Source organism: Pongo abelii, chromosome 16, assembly GCF_028885655.2.
Source record: "Pongo abelii isolate AG06213 chromosome 16, NHGRI_mPonAbe1-v2.0_pri, whole genome shotgun sequence".
NCBI lineage: Eukaryota > Metazoa > Chordata > Mammalia > Primates > Hominidae > Pongo > Pongo abelii.
The window spans coordinates 74,973,568-74,988,838 of record NC_072001.2 but is presented as its reverse complement, the minus strand read 5'-3'; the positions used below and the strand labels follow the sequence as shown (position 1 = coordinate 74,988,838).

The following is a 15,271-nucleotide window of genomic DNA, read 5'->3' as shown; positions in this document are numbered from 1 at the left end:
TATTGGGATTACAGGTGTGAACCACCACGACTGGCATCAGATGTAGCACTTTTAACAGCATCCTTGAATCCTCAATCCTCTATGGCAGCATTGCTCAAAACGCAGCACAAAGACAACTCCATCCAACACACCTCAGGAACTTGCTAAAAATGCAAATCCTCGGCCACATTTGGCCCAGAGTTGGTCTTGTCAAACAAGATCCCCAGATGATTCCTATGCACACTGAAGTGTGAGGGTCACTGTTTCTACAATTTAGAAAGCAAGATCATCTAGGTCTCAGGCCTCCCCCACCAAGCAGGCCGAGTCACGGGGTACCCCAGCAGCCACCACCTAAGGTAGATTGCTGTAGGGAATCTCTTTCAGGGCTGAACCCAATGCCTGGCCAAGAGGCGTCTATAGGAGTTCAGCTGGGGGACGCTGTGCCAATGCAACCTCCATCAAGGGCACCATGACTTACCATGCTCCATTCGGTGCTAAACCATTTGGCTCCGCAAGGCTTGAGGTGGCAGGATTGCTGGCTTGGGGGTTTTTCCAGGAAAGAACATTCAGAGGGGTCCAACACTTCAAAGGTGTCTGCATTCTTCCTAACACAAATCACCTCCCTCTGTTGCGTCCCGCTCCCACACTCAATGGAACACTGCAGAAAAAAGCAGAGAAAGATGAGTGTCACATGACGGACGGGGGCGGCAGCTACTGTCCATCAAGGGATGCTTATGATGGGCACTGTCAATTCTACCACCAATTCTGGGAGGAAGAACCCATGAGAACTTGGAAATGTTTCTGGAGAAATGGCATATGGATTGCAGTTTCCTAACAGTTCTGTCTCCAAATGCAGACTAGGTGCCCTGATTGTCATACCTGGAAGATGCTGGTCACTAAGATCTTGTTGTCTTCTGTGCTGAGAGGGAAACAGTTTACCATAAACTCTCCTGCAGGAACACACCAGCCAGGTCATTTGGTTGTTTCTGTCCCATAGACTCTGACACCTCTCCCAGGAGGCAAGACAATGAACTGACATTCTTATCTATTATTCTCTTAGGAGGTGGATACTGTGACTGAATGAACTCCTAGACTCTGCACACCTGCGAACACCCAAAGCTGAGGAGAAGACATAAGACTTGGGAAAATGTACCCTATGGTCAACCCTCCCCTTCCAACAGGGCAGCCAGCAGGAACTGTGACTACAGAGCCCAATCTTCTTGTTTCCTAATGTGGTGCTGAAATCTGCACCATGGGGTAGTGACCCCACAGAGAAGCCAGGCAGTTTCATATGTTGGCTCATTTCATTAGCTTATGGAAATAAAATGCATATAACTGTTTGCTCATAAACCATTCCATTTAGTATCTATTACTTTGCAAAATGTTTTTTGTTCATGTTTGGTTTACTCAATACTTTTTTCTTTGTTTTTGAGACAAGGTCTCACTTTGTCACCCAGGCTGGAGTGTAGTGGTATGATCATGGCTCACTGCAGCCTCAACCTCCTGAGCTCAAGTGGTCCTCTCACCTCAGCCTCCAGAGTAGCTGGGACCACAGGTATGCATCACCTTGCCTGGTTCGTTCGTTCTTTTTTTTTTTTTTTCTTTTTGAGACAGGATCTCACTCTGTCACCCAGGCTGGAGTGTAGTGGAGTGATCTTGGCTCACTGCAACCTCCACTCCTCAGACTCAAGTGATCATCCCACCTCAGCCTCCAGAGTAGCTGGGAATACAGGCATATGTCACCATGCCTGGCTAATTTTTGTATTTTTTTGTAGAGATGGGGTTTTGCCATGTTGCCCAGGCTGGTCTTGAACTCCTGAACCCAAATGATCTGTCTGCCTCAGCCTCTCAAAGTGCTGGGATTACAGGCATGAGCCACCATGCCAGGCCTTGCCCGACTAATTAAAAAAATTTTTTTTAGAGATGGGGGCCGGGTGCGGTGTCACTCCTATAATCCCAGCACTTTGGGAGGCCAACGTGAGCAAATCACCTGGGGTCAGGAAGCTGAGGCAAGATAATCACTGGAACCTGGGAGGTAGAGATTGCAGTGAGCCAAGATCGTGCCACTGCACTCCAGCCTGGGTGACAGAGCAAGACTCTGTCTCAAAAAAATTTTTTGTTTTTAGAGACAGGGTCTCATTATGTTGCCCAGTCTGGTCTTGAACTCCTGGCCTCAACCAATCCTCCTGCCTCGGCCTCCCATTGTTCTGGGATTACAGGCGTGAGCCACTGTGCCCAGCCTCTTAATACTTTTTGATTTAAAGTTGTAAAGCTGTGGTCTATGTACTTTTATAGACTTTAAAGAATCTACTACCTTTATAAGAAGCCTGCAACAATGTCTGCAGTTCAAACTCTAAATATTAGCTTTGCTGTCCATAGGCAGCCACACAATCAAATAAAAATAGAGAGAAAGAAAAACATCTATCTACAGAAAAAAAAAAATTATAAAACCCCCAAACCAACAAATGATGAAGTAGTCACACATGGCATGAAATAGCAGAGGCCATCAGTTTCTGCTTTGTCTATGCCTTCTTTTTTGCCATCTTTGTAGCATTAAAAAAACTACGAGATTTTTTTATTTAACAAAATTTTGTTTTTTTGAGATGGAGTCTTGCTCTGTTGCCCAGGCTAGAGTGCAGTGGTGCAGTCTCGGCTCACTACAACCTCTGCCTCTCAGGTTCAAGCAATTCTCCTATCTCAGCCTCCTAAGTAGTTGGGACTACAGGTGCAAGCCCCTATGCCTGGCTAATTTTTGTATTTTTAGTAGAGATGGGGTTTTGTCATATTGGCCAGGGTGGTCTCAAACTCCTGACCTCAAGTGATCTGCCTGCCTTGGCCTCCCAAAGTGCTGGGATTACAGGCGTGAGCCACCGTGCCCAGCCAAAAAAAAAAAAAAACAAAAAACTATAAGATTTCCTACTCTGTTTCTCCTATTTTCGTCCATGTTAGTTTATGATGTGGAGTGTATTCGTGTCTTGTCCTTTTCTTTCAAGTGCTGCAGGCAATGGAAGAACTGAAGGCAGGAGAAGAGCCACAAGCTGCAGCAGGCAAAGGTCTGGCCTCTCCCACAGGAGGAATGAGGATGGGGCAGGGGTGGGCGGCAGGGGTGGAACACTCGGAGACATGGAAACTAGAGTCTAGACAGCATCGCTAAATAGTTCTGTGTCTTTGGCCAAGACATTGCACTTTCCCAGTCGCTGTGGTCTTATCTGAAAAGCGAAAGTGAGGGGTTTGAAAACATGATCTGAAAGACCCCTCAATGCTATGAGATCCTACATCTGTACTAAGTGTGTGGCAGAACAGAAGACTGCAAACTTTGATCAAAACCTGTAGTTATGTTCTGCTATTTTTGGCAAGTCTTTGAAGAGACTGTGTACCTAAGGGAGAATGAGCACGTCTCAGCCTTCTCTCACTGTAAATGCTCATAAATGGCAGAATATGTGTGTCTGGAAAGTGAATGAATGTGTTTATGTGTTTGTATCTGTATCTCTGTGTGTATGTGTGTGCGTGCGCATGAGACAGCATTTAAAGACAAGAAAGGGCAATCAGCCCTGGTGGACCAGAAATTATGGGGAATCTTTGAACACTGAAAGACAGATGAGATCAAATTGAAGAAGGAAACTGTAGTCTAAATGCACACAGAGGAGGAGCTCTAGCAAAGCTCATGTGCTTCAGGCTATATTGGTGGTGGACATGGAGATCAGGATGGAGGCCTCAGGACAATGAGTGATCAGCTGAGTTACCGGCCAAGAGCAGCCGGGCTGGCCTGACTGTGCCAAGGAAGAGGAAGCAGTGAGTCATCTATCAGAAGCATTCGTGTCAAAGTGCAAAATGAAGTCATTTTCAGGTATTCAAGGGCTCAGAAACCTTACCACTTAGAAATCCTATTTGAAAGACTTCCTAGGTTATAGTCTTTAGCAAAATAAAAAAGAACCAGGAAGACGACACAGGATATAAAAGAAGGAGCTGGCAAAGACACCAATAAAAGCCGTTATTACTAATGGATACCAGGTGTCTTTTTGGGATGATAAAAATGTGTTGGAATTGGATAATGCTGAATATGGTTGTACAACTTTGTGAATTTACTAAAAACCAATGAATTCTATATTTTTAAAGGGTAAATTTTATGGTATGTGAATTATATTTCAATAAAAAAGAACCTTTGGGGGGAACGGAGAAAACTATTTTAAAATTTAAATCTATATTTTCTATAAAATTAACATTAATCTGGAGCTAGATCCAGATAATATCAACATCTTTTTGGAGATATTGTAGATTGAGAGAGTGGAGGTAAATAAAAGGGGGCGGCTTCTATTTTCTTTTAGGAGAGGATGTGGTCACTGATGACACTAATGGAAACATAAAAGTTTAAAATTCTGTGCTAAAAATTTCAATGTTATCACAGAAGAAATATCACTAGAAGATTTATAACTTCCAAAATGTTGGAGGGGAAAAAATGGAATTAAGAAAACCTGACTAATAACAAACATGTTGTTGAAAGGAAAGAGGAAAGAAGCAAGAAAGCATGACAATAGAAAACACAAAATAAGATGGTAGGGAAAAGTCCAAACATATAAGTGATTACAATAAATATAAATGATTAAAATTTAACTCTTAAAATACAGAGGTTTATAGATTGGGTAAAAATAAAGACAAAAATAGTCCTGCATATGAAAGACATACCTTAAAAATACAGAGAAAGTTTGAAAATTAAGAAATTGATGAAGATACATCAGGTGAAAATCAACAATAAGAAACAAGATGGAGTAATTCAAATAGTAGATAAAATATAATCCACAGAGAAAAGCATACATGAGAAAAAGTAATATTTAATAGGGATAAATGCTTTCAGTGCGAAGTGATGGCAATTAGGCATGTTTCTGTACCTAAAGAATTCCTGCAGTTGCACTTTGGTGGATCATTGACTCGTGAAGAGATGAGAATAAAAATATCTATTGCAATAAATGCAATCAATAAAATGCAATCCAGAACCAGAGGCAGACAAAATGGCTGCTCCTGAAGACTAGAGACTGTGACAGATCTCCCCAGAACTAAGACAATCTAAGGTTGCAGTAAACTCAGAATTGATAAAGAAAGGAAATAATTCTGGGCATAAATAATAGACTTGGTAGACTCTTATGAGTAAGAGTTGGGCTACTGTGCCTCCAGAGTAGAAAAAGACTCCCTAAGCTTGATATATTCCTAGTTAGTTTCCAGGGATCTGGGAAGCAGCAGAAATGGAATATATTCCTTTCTTGGTGGAGTCAGAAAGACTCTAAAGCCAGAAACTCCTTGGTCTCTGCCTCTCCGTGGACTTAGGTCTCATTCTCTCAGACTGGCTTTTTGCACAAGCCTCAGTAGGGCCACTGCCAGCCCTTGAGCTCACAACCTCCTAGTGAGTCTCTTCCCTAAAACACAAATGAAATGTCCCCGGGAAGGATTCTGTTTGGCTCAGCTTGGGTCACACATCCACCTGTTGGGTCACATGTCTACTCCTGGACTTATCACTGTGACCAGACTGGTGGGGTATTCGAAATGCCAACTTTCATTCAACCCACATGATGGGAAGGAACATTTATTTTTATATTCTGAAGCCAGTTAATGTTTAAAACTTACCTTTCAAGAAATAAGCATGCTCTTATTTCATTTTCTTTGGTGATAATGTCAAATTCCTAGGGCAGGGAGTTTCCAGCAGGCCCTGACATCCTTATAAATCCAGAACCAAAACCTTGGCCACATTCAATTGTATCTTGACCCTTTTGGATAACAGGGCAACAAATCCTTTGTTTCTAATCTTAGCAGAAATAAAGGTTGTCTTTGCCAGGGTTCATACCACTCTTAGTTCTTTGAGCTGAGGTCTCAAGTCAATAGGAGGCCACAAGCAAAAAAGGCCCTGAATCCTGCTCCCTTCTTTTCTAAGAATGGTAGACATATGAGTTCAATTGTACTGCTTATCTTCATATGTGTGACTGTAATGATCTGATATGATTTCACACATCTATGGATATTTGGTATAATTGGTATCCCATATGCAGTCACTGCTGAATTACCTTTGGGGTTTAAGTCCTATGTATTTTTTTTTTTTTTTTTGAGATGGAGTTGCACTCTGTCACCCAGGTTGGAGTGCAGCGTCATGATCTCGGCTCACTGCAAGCTCCGCCTCCCAGGTTCACGCCATTCTCCTGCCTCAGCCTCCCGAGTAGCTGGGACTACAGGTGCCCGCCACCACGCCGGGCTAATTTTTTTGTATTTTTAGTAGAGACGGGGTTTCACCGTGTTAGCCAGGGTGGTCTCGAAGTCCTGACCTCGTGATCCGCCTGCCTCAGCCTCCCAAAGTGTTGGGATTACAGGTGTGAGCCACCGCGTCCAGCCGGTTCTATGTATTTTACTACCAGTAATGAGATGGAAATAGCTGGCAGAAAAAATAAACACAGAGAGATGGGAACTAATATTTATTAAGTGTTTCCCATATCCCAAGCAATGGGTAATTCTCTTTATGTATAGCATCTTATGAAAACCTCGTAACAACCTTAGGAGGTTGATATGATTATCTTCATATTCAGATGAGGAAACAGGCTCAGAGAGGTTAAATACTCACCTAGAGCCAGAAAACTAATGAGAAGTCAAGCTGGGATCAGTTAGCAAATGTGTCTAACTTTGATATTCACTAGAGTAGCACTGGAAGTACTTGAATTCTTTCTGAATTCTCTATATTTTAAAAAACATTAAAGGGAATTTGAAAAGAAAAACATTTCCCTATGCTTTTTGCATAAAAACTCTACGTTGAAGTGGCAGAGATGATAGGGTTTGAATATTTTCACATTCTATTTCTCACTTGCCATTACACCATATGCACTTTCACATCTTCCTAACGATTGCTGTCATTGTCACCTTATATTTTACTGAGTTATGATATGCCATAATATCTGTAACCATCCTGCTGTCATGAACATCTCTGTTGAAAAAGGCTTTTTTTTTCTTTTGTTAATTATTTCCTTAAAATGAATCCCCAGGAGTGGGGTGACTGGGTTAAGGCAAATGAACATTTTTATGGTTCTTGACTTTTATTGCCAAATTGCTTTCCAAAGGGCTTGTATCAATTTACAAGGACAAGGCAGAGCATTTTTTTCCAAGGTCGGTTTTTAAAGCTACTTAAAAGAAATAAAATTCTATATGGAGCCAGAGGTCTTGATAATGTGTAAATCGTGATCATAAGCCAAACAGTCCTTGGAGAACCAGCCAGCCCTGGGAGCCAAATGCTAAGTGGCCCAAGAACTCCAATACTGATGGTAATCAAAACAAGGTAGTCATTTCCACATTTTCTTAGTGGGGTTCACGTACAATTTTGGAAGAGTAAGGGAAAATGTAATTCATCAATTATTAAAGTATTCAGTATTATTTATTCTTCATAATGAACAATTCCAACTTTTAAAATTTCTGCTTCTGATACTGTCAAATACAGAAAAAACTGGCTTTATTAACAGGAATAATAGCAGCAGCCACCATTTATTGTGTGTCAGGCACTGTGCTACATACTTTATGTACACAATTTCATTTCTTCTAAAAATAACCTCATAAGGTACCATCATTGCCAGCATTGTATAGATGAGGAAAGCATGCTAGGCCATAAGCTCTCTGAGGGCAGAGATATTTGTGTTGCTCACTGATGTAGCCCAAGTACTTAGATGAGCACACAGTAGGTGCTCAATGAATACTGTTGACCGACTGAGGCTCAAGAAATATAAATAGCTTCTCCAGGGTCACAGACAGACAGTGGCACAGCTGGGATTCAAAGTTGGGACACCTGACACAAAGTCCTGCTTCCTAACCCCTCTGGTATGCTGCCTTTTGCCTGACACAGGCAGACGTACCCAGTTCTGACCACTCACCTGACTCCAGCTCCCGGCAAACCACTCCACCTTGCCCGTGCAGGGTCCGTTGTCACATGGGGTGGCCTCTGCCGGCTGGTTGTTCCCACAGCCCTCCAGGGGCAGGCTGCTGACATGGTTGGTCATGCACACCACCGAGCGTGTCCGCACTCCGGCCCCACACTCCGCTGAGCACTGTGAGACAGGGGAAGGGCACATTAGTCGGGAGGCCCTGGCAGCTGCTGAAGCCACTTTCAAATGATGGAAAGGAGGATGGAATGCTTCATTTTCCTGCCATCTGTTTCCCCTAGAAATATCTGGCAGCTTCTTGTGCATAGCCTACTTCATTATGAGATATCAGTATGGCAACTCCCTGTCTTAGATTTTCTGGGTTGGGCTTCATTCCAAATTCCAAATATCCAATCTTGCCACTGCAATTAATACACTTATACTTGTTAGACTATCCTTCCCAGCTTTTGCTTTCAAAAATATATTCAGCTTGGCTGGGTATGGTGGCTCACGCCTGTGGTACCAGAGCTTTGGGAGGCTGAAGTGGGAGGATTGCTTGAGCCCAGAAATTTGAGACCACCCTGGGTAGCATAGCAAGACTGTCTCTACAAAAATTTTAAAAATTGGCCAGGAGCCGTGGTGTGCACCTGTAATCCCAACTACTCGGGAGGCTGAGGTGGGAGGATCGCTTGAGCCCAGGAGGTTGAGGCTACACTGAGCTATGACTGCACCACTGCACTCCAGCCTGGGCAACAGAGTGAGAAGACCCTGTCTCTAAAAATAAAAATAAAAATAAAAAAATACATTCAGCTGAAGAAGAATGGGTGCATGAAAACCTGGGCACATTTCTACCTGCTAGTAGCCAAGTCTGGGCTGGGAAAAGAGGGGGACTTAAGTCTGTCACCTCAATATTGCTGCCTGATATTAAGGCAAATTGTTCCCATCCCTGAAGGCCACAGCTATGAGAAGATTGGGAGACAGCTTGGTACAGAGGGAGAGCTTGGCTTTGGAACTAGGTACATCGGTGTTGATATCCTCACTAGCTATGCGGCCTGGAGCAAGTGGCCCAGCCCCTCCTATGTTTGGCATGCTCATCTAGACAACCGGCATAGAAACACATTTCTGGCAGGGCTATGGAGAATGTCTAATGTGCTTTGCAGACAGCAGGTGCTCAATAAATTGTATAAGGGGCTTCAACTCCTACATTCCCACTCTAAGATAGAGAAACTAAGCCTCATAGGGATAAAATCTTCACTTAAAGCCAAATAACTATTAGTGATTTTTCTACTACAATCACACTGTCCTCTCCTAGGACACAGTGAAAACATTCCTGAGTCATAGCCCAAGGCTCATAGAGCATTTTCCATCTGTCTTGACGTACTTTGGAATGTGCCTTTATTTTGGTTCTCATCTTATCTTGTCTTTTCTTTTTTTTTGAGACAGGGTCTGGCTTTGTCACCCAGATAGGATTGCATCACCCAGGTGGCGTGATCTCAGCTCACTGCAGCTTCAACCTCTTGGGGTCAAGAGATCCTCCCACCTCAGCCTCCTGAGCAGCTCCAGGTGCTCATCACCATGTCCAGCTAATTTTTGTAGTTTTTGTAGAGATGGGATTTTGCCATGTTGCCCAGGCTGGTCTCGAACTCCTGAGCCCAAGAGATCTGCCTGCCTCGGCCTCCCAAAGTGCTGGGATTACAGGCATGTGCCACCACACCTAAACTTCATCTTATCTTTTCAAACATTTTTTGGGCATCCTCAGCTGGGTGTCCTACGGATACCTTGAATCCAGCATGTACACCGTCACCACTGTTACCATTCCTCCTCTTACTTTTCTGATTCACTTTCAAGTTTCTACCTGGATTTGAAAGTTGACTATTCTCCTACCCTCTTGCTTCCAACGTCTAGACAATCATTAGGTCTCACAGACTCTAGTTCTGCCACATTTCTCTAATCTCTCTTGTCCCTTTCCACCCATGGTTCCCAGCACAGTTTAGTTTCTTACCCTGGACTGTGGCTGTAGCTTCTTGCTCAACCTCACCAGCTTTTCCAATGCATTGGGCTGCCAGGTGTTGAGAAGTCCATGCTAAAAATTCCCTCTGAAGTCATCCCATTCCTAACAGAAGTCACATATGGACTTCCCCAACTAGCATTAAGGGTTTTCTATAATATGGCCCCAATTGACCCAATTCTTCTAGAATAATTTCCCATTATCCTATCCCACATACCTCCTGCTGGACAGACTCAGAGTGGCTGCTATTCCCTGATCACATAAAAGGCTCACAGAGCCCTTGCCCCTGACATTCCCTCCACCCAGAATGCTCTTTCCCTTCACTGGACAGATCAGAAGCCTTTAAGGCTCAGCTCAAATACCATCTCCTCTGTGAAAACTATATTGAGTGCCCAATTTAAGATGTTCTTTCAAGCCTTAGAATTCTCATGGCACTCTAAGTGCTGCTTCCTGCCTTTGTATATGGTTGTGTCCTGTCTTTTTTTTTTTTTTTGTCTTTGCTGAAGCAGGCTTGGTGAGAGCAGGAACTAATGAATCATTTCTAATTCTTTCTCAGGTCAGTGCCTTACTCATGAGTAAATCCATGAATATCAGTTGCATATAGACTTGGGCCCTGCCTTATTCATTTCTCTTATCTATTAGCACTTTCCAGTCCTAGACGTGGCCCTTTAGCACATGACCAAAGCCCTTTCTAAAGGTTTCTGGCTCTTTTCTTAAAAATAGAGTCAATGCTTGAGTTCTACCCATATTATTTTAGAAAATAAGGCAATAAAATTTTAAATAAAAATCGAGAAAAGGGAAAAACCATCCTTACAACCTCATTTCCTTATCAAAATTTCTACTTTCATTTTTGTATGCTGACATCTAGTCTTGTAAAATCACATGCCAGTATGAGTGATCAAACATTTACCTTTCCATTGCTAAGCTGGGCCTGACCCCTCAGGGAAGAAACTCCCTCTGAAGCAAAGGGCTTGAAGGGGATCAGAACATGCCACCCCAAAATACGTTGCTTTGGCATATTGATTATTTTGAGTTGAAGGCTATTGAGAAATAGCAGATGCAGGAAGAGTTCTCTGCCTTCCCCCTTTCTGCCTAAAACCAGGGCGTAAATTTCCCATGAGAAGGGTGCCCTCCCAGTGCTAGGAAGAAGAGAAGATTCTTATCACTGGAGATGGGGAGTTGACTCCAAGACAAGTCTGCACAAATAAACTTTAATAAAAAGACCCTTATCTTCTGTCAATTTCCCCCATATTTTTCTTAGTCAATTTCTCACAATTTACTGTCCCTAGAAGCCCCAGCCCCTTTCCTTTGTCTAACCACTTCTCCATAGTTTATCGCCCTTTGTTAAAATGGTATATAATCCCTCAAGTCTAACTGCTTCTCTGAAGTTAGACTTTCCTATGAAGCCCCCCATGCCACTATAAAAATATTAACATCAAACAAAATTGGTATGCTTTTTATCTGTTAATCTTTTGTTAGCTTAATTCACAGACTGCAGCCAGAGAACCTAAGAATGTAGAGGAAACATTTTTCCTCCCCTACAGGTTTGCAGACACTTTTCATGTCCTTTGCTCTATTTAGATTGTTATTAGAAATCTGGGACAATGACTCAGTCCTTTAGCTTAAAATTTGGTATAATAATTGGAATATTCTAGGCTAAAAGATTTGTTTGTTTCAGCCATGTATGATCTGGTTTTCTTCCTAACTTTAAAACTTAAGACATTTAAATATTCTTGTAAAGAATACAAGGTAGGCCAGGTGTGGTGGCTCACACCTGTAATCCCAGCACTTTGGGAGGACGAGGCAGGCAGATCACCTGAGGTCAGGAGTTTGAGACCAGCCTGGCCAACATAGTGAAACCCCATCTCTACTAAAAATACAAAAATTAACTGGGCATGATGGCGTGCACCTGTAATTCCAGCTACTTGGGAGGCTGAAGCAGAAGAATCGCTTGAACCCGGGAGGTGGAGGTTGCAGTGATGCGGTAAGCCGAGATCATGCCACTGTACTCCAGCCTGGGTGACAGAGCGAGACTCCATCTCAAAAAAACAAAAAACAAACAAACAAAAAAAAACCAATAAAAGGTAAATAGAATTTCAGTTATCTTCATGTTTCCAACCCTTAGGCTACTTCTTTCCAGGTAATTTCCATCTGACTAGCTAACTTAATTTTCTGCTTTAAAACCAAGTAATGCACATACATCTGGGAAAGTGTCTCCACATCCCCATGTACTTAATTTAAAAGAAGAATGTGAAGGATCATGCCAGTGCCCAATGGGAGGACATCACATGGATGAGGCCTGTAGAGGAGTTTCATTTTATTACAACACCTTCAGTAAAAAGCCCAACAAATGTAAATATGAAAGGAGCTCCCCACACACGACCTGGTCCAGGAAGCCTGTCAGCAGAAGCAAGGGGAAGGAGAAGTCCCTACCAGGGAGCGGGGACTAACCTTCCAGGTGAGGCACCAAACCACACCCACCCACTGTCCTTAAAGGATGTTCCTAAAAGAAGGACCAAATCTGCTTTGCTAGTCAGAAGAGGACATGACTCGTAATTGAACTTCTGGGCTGATAAAACACAGAAACACATGGAATTCCTAAGCAACCCTCTGGTGGGGACTGCCTTCTCATTCCAGCAACAGTTAAATCCTAAACTTGGCCCAACTGGCCCTTAAGAGACTATAAGGCTCGAATGACTATTCTTGAACTTCAGCTTTATGCATCATTTCTTATAATTTAAATGATTCAGTATTTTTTTCCTGGAAAACTTTCTTAGAAATTAGGTGTTACCAAACTAAGGCTGGTGGACTTTCTAAAAGTGTTTTTTTCCTGTTGTGATTAAAAATTGCACATGGGCTTAAATCTATCATTGATTTGTAGAAATGAAAAGTCAATGATGCTTACTTCTGATAAGGCCCACTCTCAATTAAAAGCAGCTGAAAAGATGTTTTTAAGGTGAGTCATTAAGCCAGAAGAACTTTGTGTCCCTAGAAGTTTAAGAGAAGATTCAGACTAGGGTTACAACCTCAGTTCACTTAGGTAAAGATTAATTAATTTTAAATTGGGTAATAAGACACACTCTGTACTCTTAAGTGTTTGCGAACTTTAATTTTCTTTGGTCTCTCCCTCTTGAGCTTATTGAATCGGAGGCTGTGTCTCGTTCATGACTGGCATGTAACAGGTGCTCAACACATGTTTATTTCCAGTAATAAAAAATTTCATAGTTCAGACTAAAGCTTAACAAGGCCATTTTCTACACAAAGCAACTATTCAAAAGTGGAAGACTGCCATCCGCTGGTCATTCCAGGGGCTGAACTTTTTCTAAGACCAACTGGTGGCCCAAAGGCCCCTGGTGACACGGAGCTGAAGAAGAATGAAGCAGCCCAAAGGAAACCCTTCCCACTGTGCCAACCTCATCTAGGTCATAGTTTCAAATACGTTACTGCAGCAGTTACTCAGCAATGTTACAGTTGAAAAAACTGAAGCTCGGTGAATCAGTAGCTGGCTCAGGGTCAAATATGAAATAAGTGGTGGTCATGGAGATGATACCAAAGCCAATATGCATTTCTTAAACCCAACAGTACTCCCTTCCCACTCATCTACTCTAAAATAAGCATGAACATTTAGAATTCATGATCTATTCTGAGGGTAGATAAGGCAAAAATTATTTACTTACATCATAGCACCCAACTTGCATGATTTATAGCATCTTTTCCAAAATGAACAAAAGAGTTCCCTGAATAGAATAAAGTGCTCATTCTTTGCTCTATTTATAATTTTAAGCCAAGCTAGATTCGGCAAGAACTTATGTTGAAATGCAAAGCAAAATTACTTTAAGGAGAAATCTGCAAGTCATTATTGGAGAGGAAATAGGTAGTGTGGAAATCTTTGGAAAATTTACATGTAGCTTTTTACTGTTCTAAATAAACATGGGAGACACACAGAGGAATGAACCACTGCAGCTACTTTCCCCACAGAGTTGTTTTTTCTCTGTACGTGTTGTGCTCTGAGCCCACTGACTTTTCAGAGAGTGGCAAATGTAGAGACATGGAATTTACAAACTAAAGAATCATGGCAACAAAATGACTGTAAAAGCGCTCTCAGTTGCTGCTTGGAAGACTACACTGAAATAATCTTTCTGGAGAACAATTAGCTAAAATGTATTAAGAGTTCTAAAAGCATTAATAATATTTTCCCATAATTTAACATGATTCCACGTCCCCACTATTTTACGGAGATAAGAAAAGGTGCATATAAAGACTTATGCACAAGAACACTTACTGAAGAGTCTCTTAAAATATTCTGTTTTAAACAGTAAAACCTCACTCGTGTATGGAGGCTTATACCTGTAATCCCAGCTACTCAGGAGGCTAAGGCGGGAGGATCACTAGAGGCCAGGAGGTCAAGGCTTCAGTGAGCCATGATTGTGCCACTGCACTCCAGCCTGGGCAACAGAGCAAGACCTGGTCTCAAAAATAAAAATAAAAATAAAAACCAGAAAATCCCAAACATTTAGAAATAGGAGATTGTTTCAATTATGTAGTTCTATAGCTTATTATAATAAAAATCATGTTTTAAAGATTTTATGTTTATAATAATTAAGTGAAAAGAGCAGGTGACCAAATTATACATACATTATGATATAAAGATACATTTATATCTTTAAAATATGTATGAGGAAAAAAAGCTATGTAGGTAAAGTATATATGAGAAGAAAAAAGCTTGAAGTATAGCTTAAAATAATCTCAAATTTTCTTTTAGTGAAGAGGTTTGGAGCATACTTTTCCAAATTTCTCATATTCTTAAAACAATACTGTGTTACTTTATAATCGGAAAAAAATCAACATTTTTTTGAAAAAGAATGATTCCAATATAAAAATGAAAGCCCAGCATCATTCTTTTCATCCATTTGCTGATACAGGAAATCCATCAAGTTTACTGAGAACACGAATGAGTTCAGAAACTAAAGCACAAAAGGATTAGTTGAAGAAACTAGGAATTTTTAGCCTGGAGAAAGTGGAAGGGGTCCCCCAATGGCTGTAGGGCTGTCCTTTTCTAAAGGACAATGGGACTTAGTAAGAAACACTTTGGTTCATTGTAAAAGGAGACCTCTTGACACCTTGAGCTGTACAAGAAATAGATGTAATTGTCTGGACACAGGGTGAATTTCTGATAAAGGGTTTGGGCAAGAGCTGTGACCTATGTCAGGGGCACTGCAGAGGATTTCTCATGCTGGCAAGGAGGCTGAGCTCACAAACACCTTCCGCCACTGTTTCCGCAGTACCATGAGCTAACGTTTGGGATGGGAGGCTTGGAAAATAGGGATACACGGAAGAACTAGGATGAGCTTTCCTGGACTCAGCTTTAGGGCAGAAGCTTGAGTCAGTGGCCAGGTCAGCACTTACT

At 41.9% G+C, this 15,271-nt stretch overlaps 1 protein-coding gene across 3 annotated transcripts in view; it reads right to left on the bottom strand.

Moving 5' to 3' along the window:
- The window catches only part of THSD4 (thrombospondin type 1 domain containing 4), a 680,304-nt gene that overhangs the window by 16,098 nt on the left and 648,935 nt on the right, over positions 1 to 15,271 (bottom strand). For all 3 annotated transcript variants that reach the window (XM_024232473.3, XM_063716704.1, XM_024232474.3), the window contains 2 exons: positions 7,869 to 8,042; positions 458 to 637 (listed from right to left, as the gene is read on the bottom strand). In XM_024232473.3, coding sequence (XP_024088241.3) covers positions 458 to 637; positions 7,869 to 8,042 — 354 coding nt within the window. The remainder of the gene's footprint in view (positions 1 to 457; positions 638 to 7,868; positions 8,043 to 15,271) is intronic.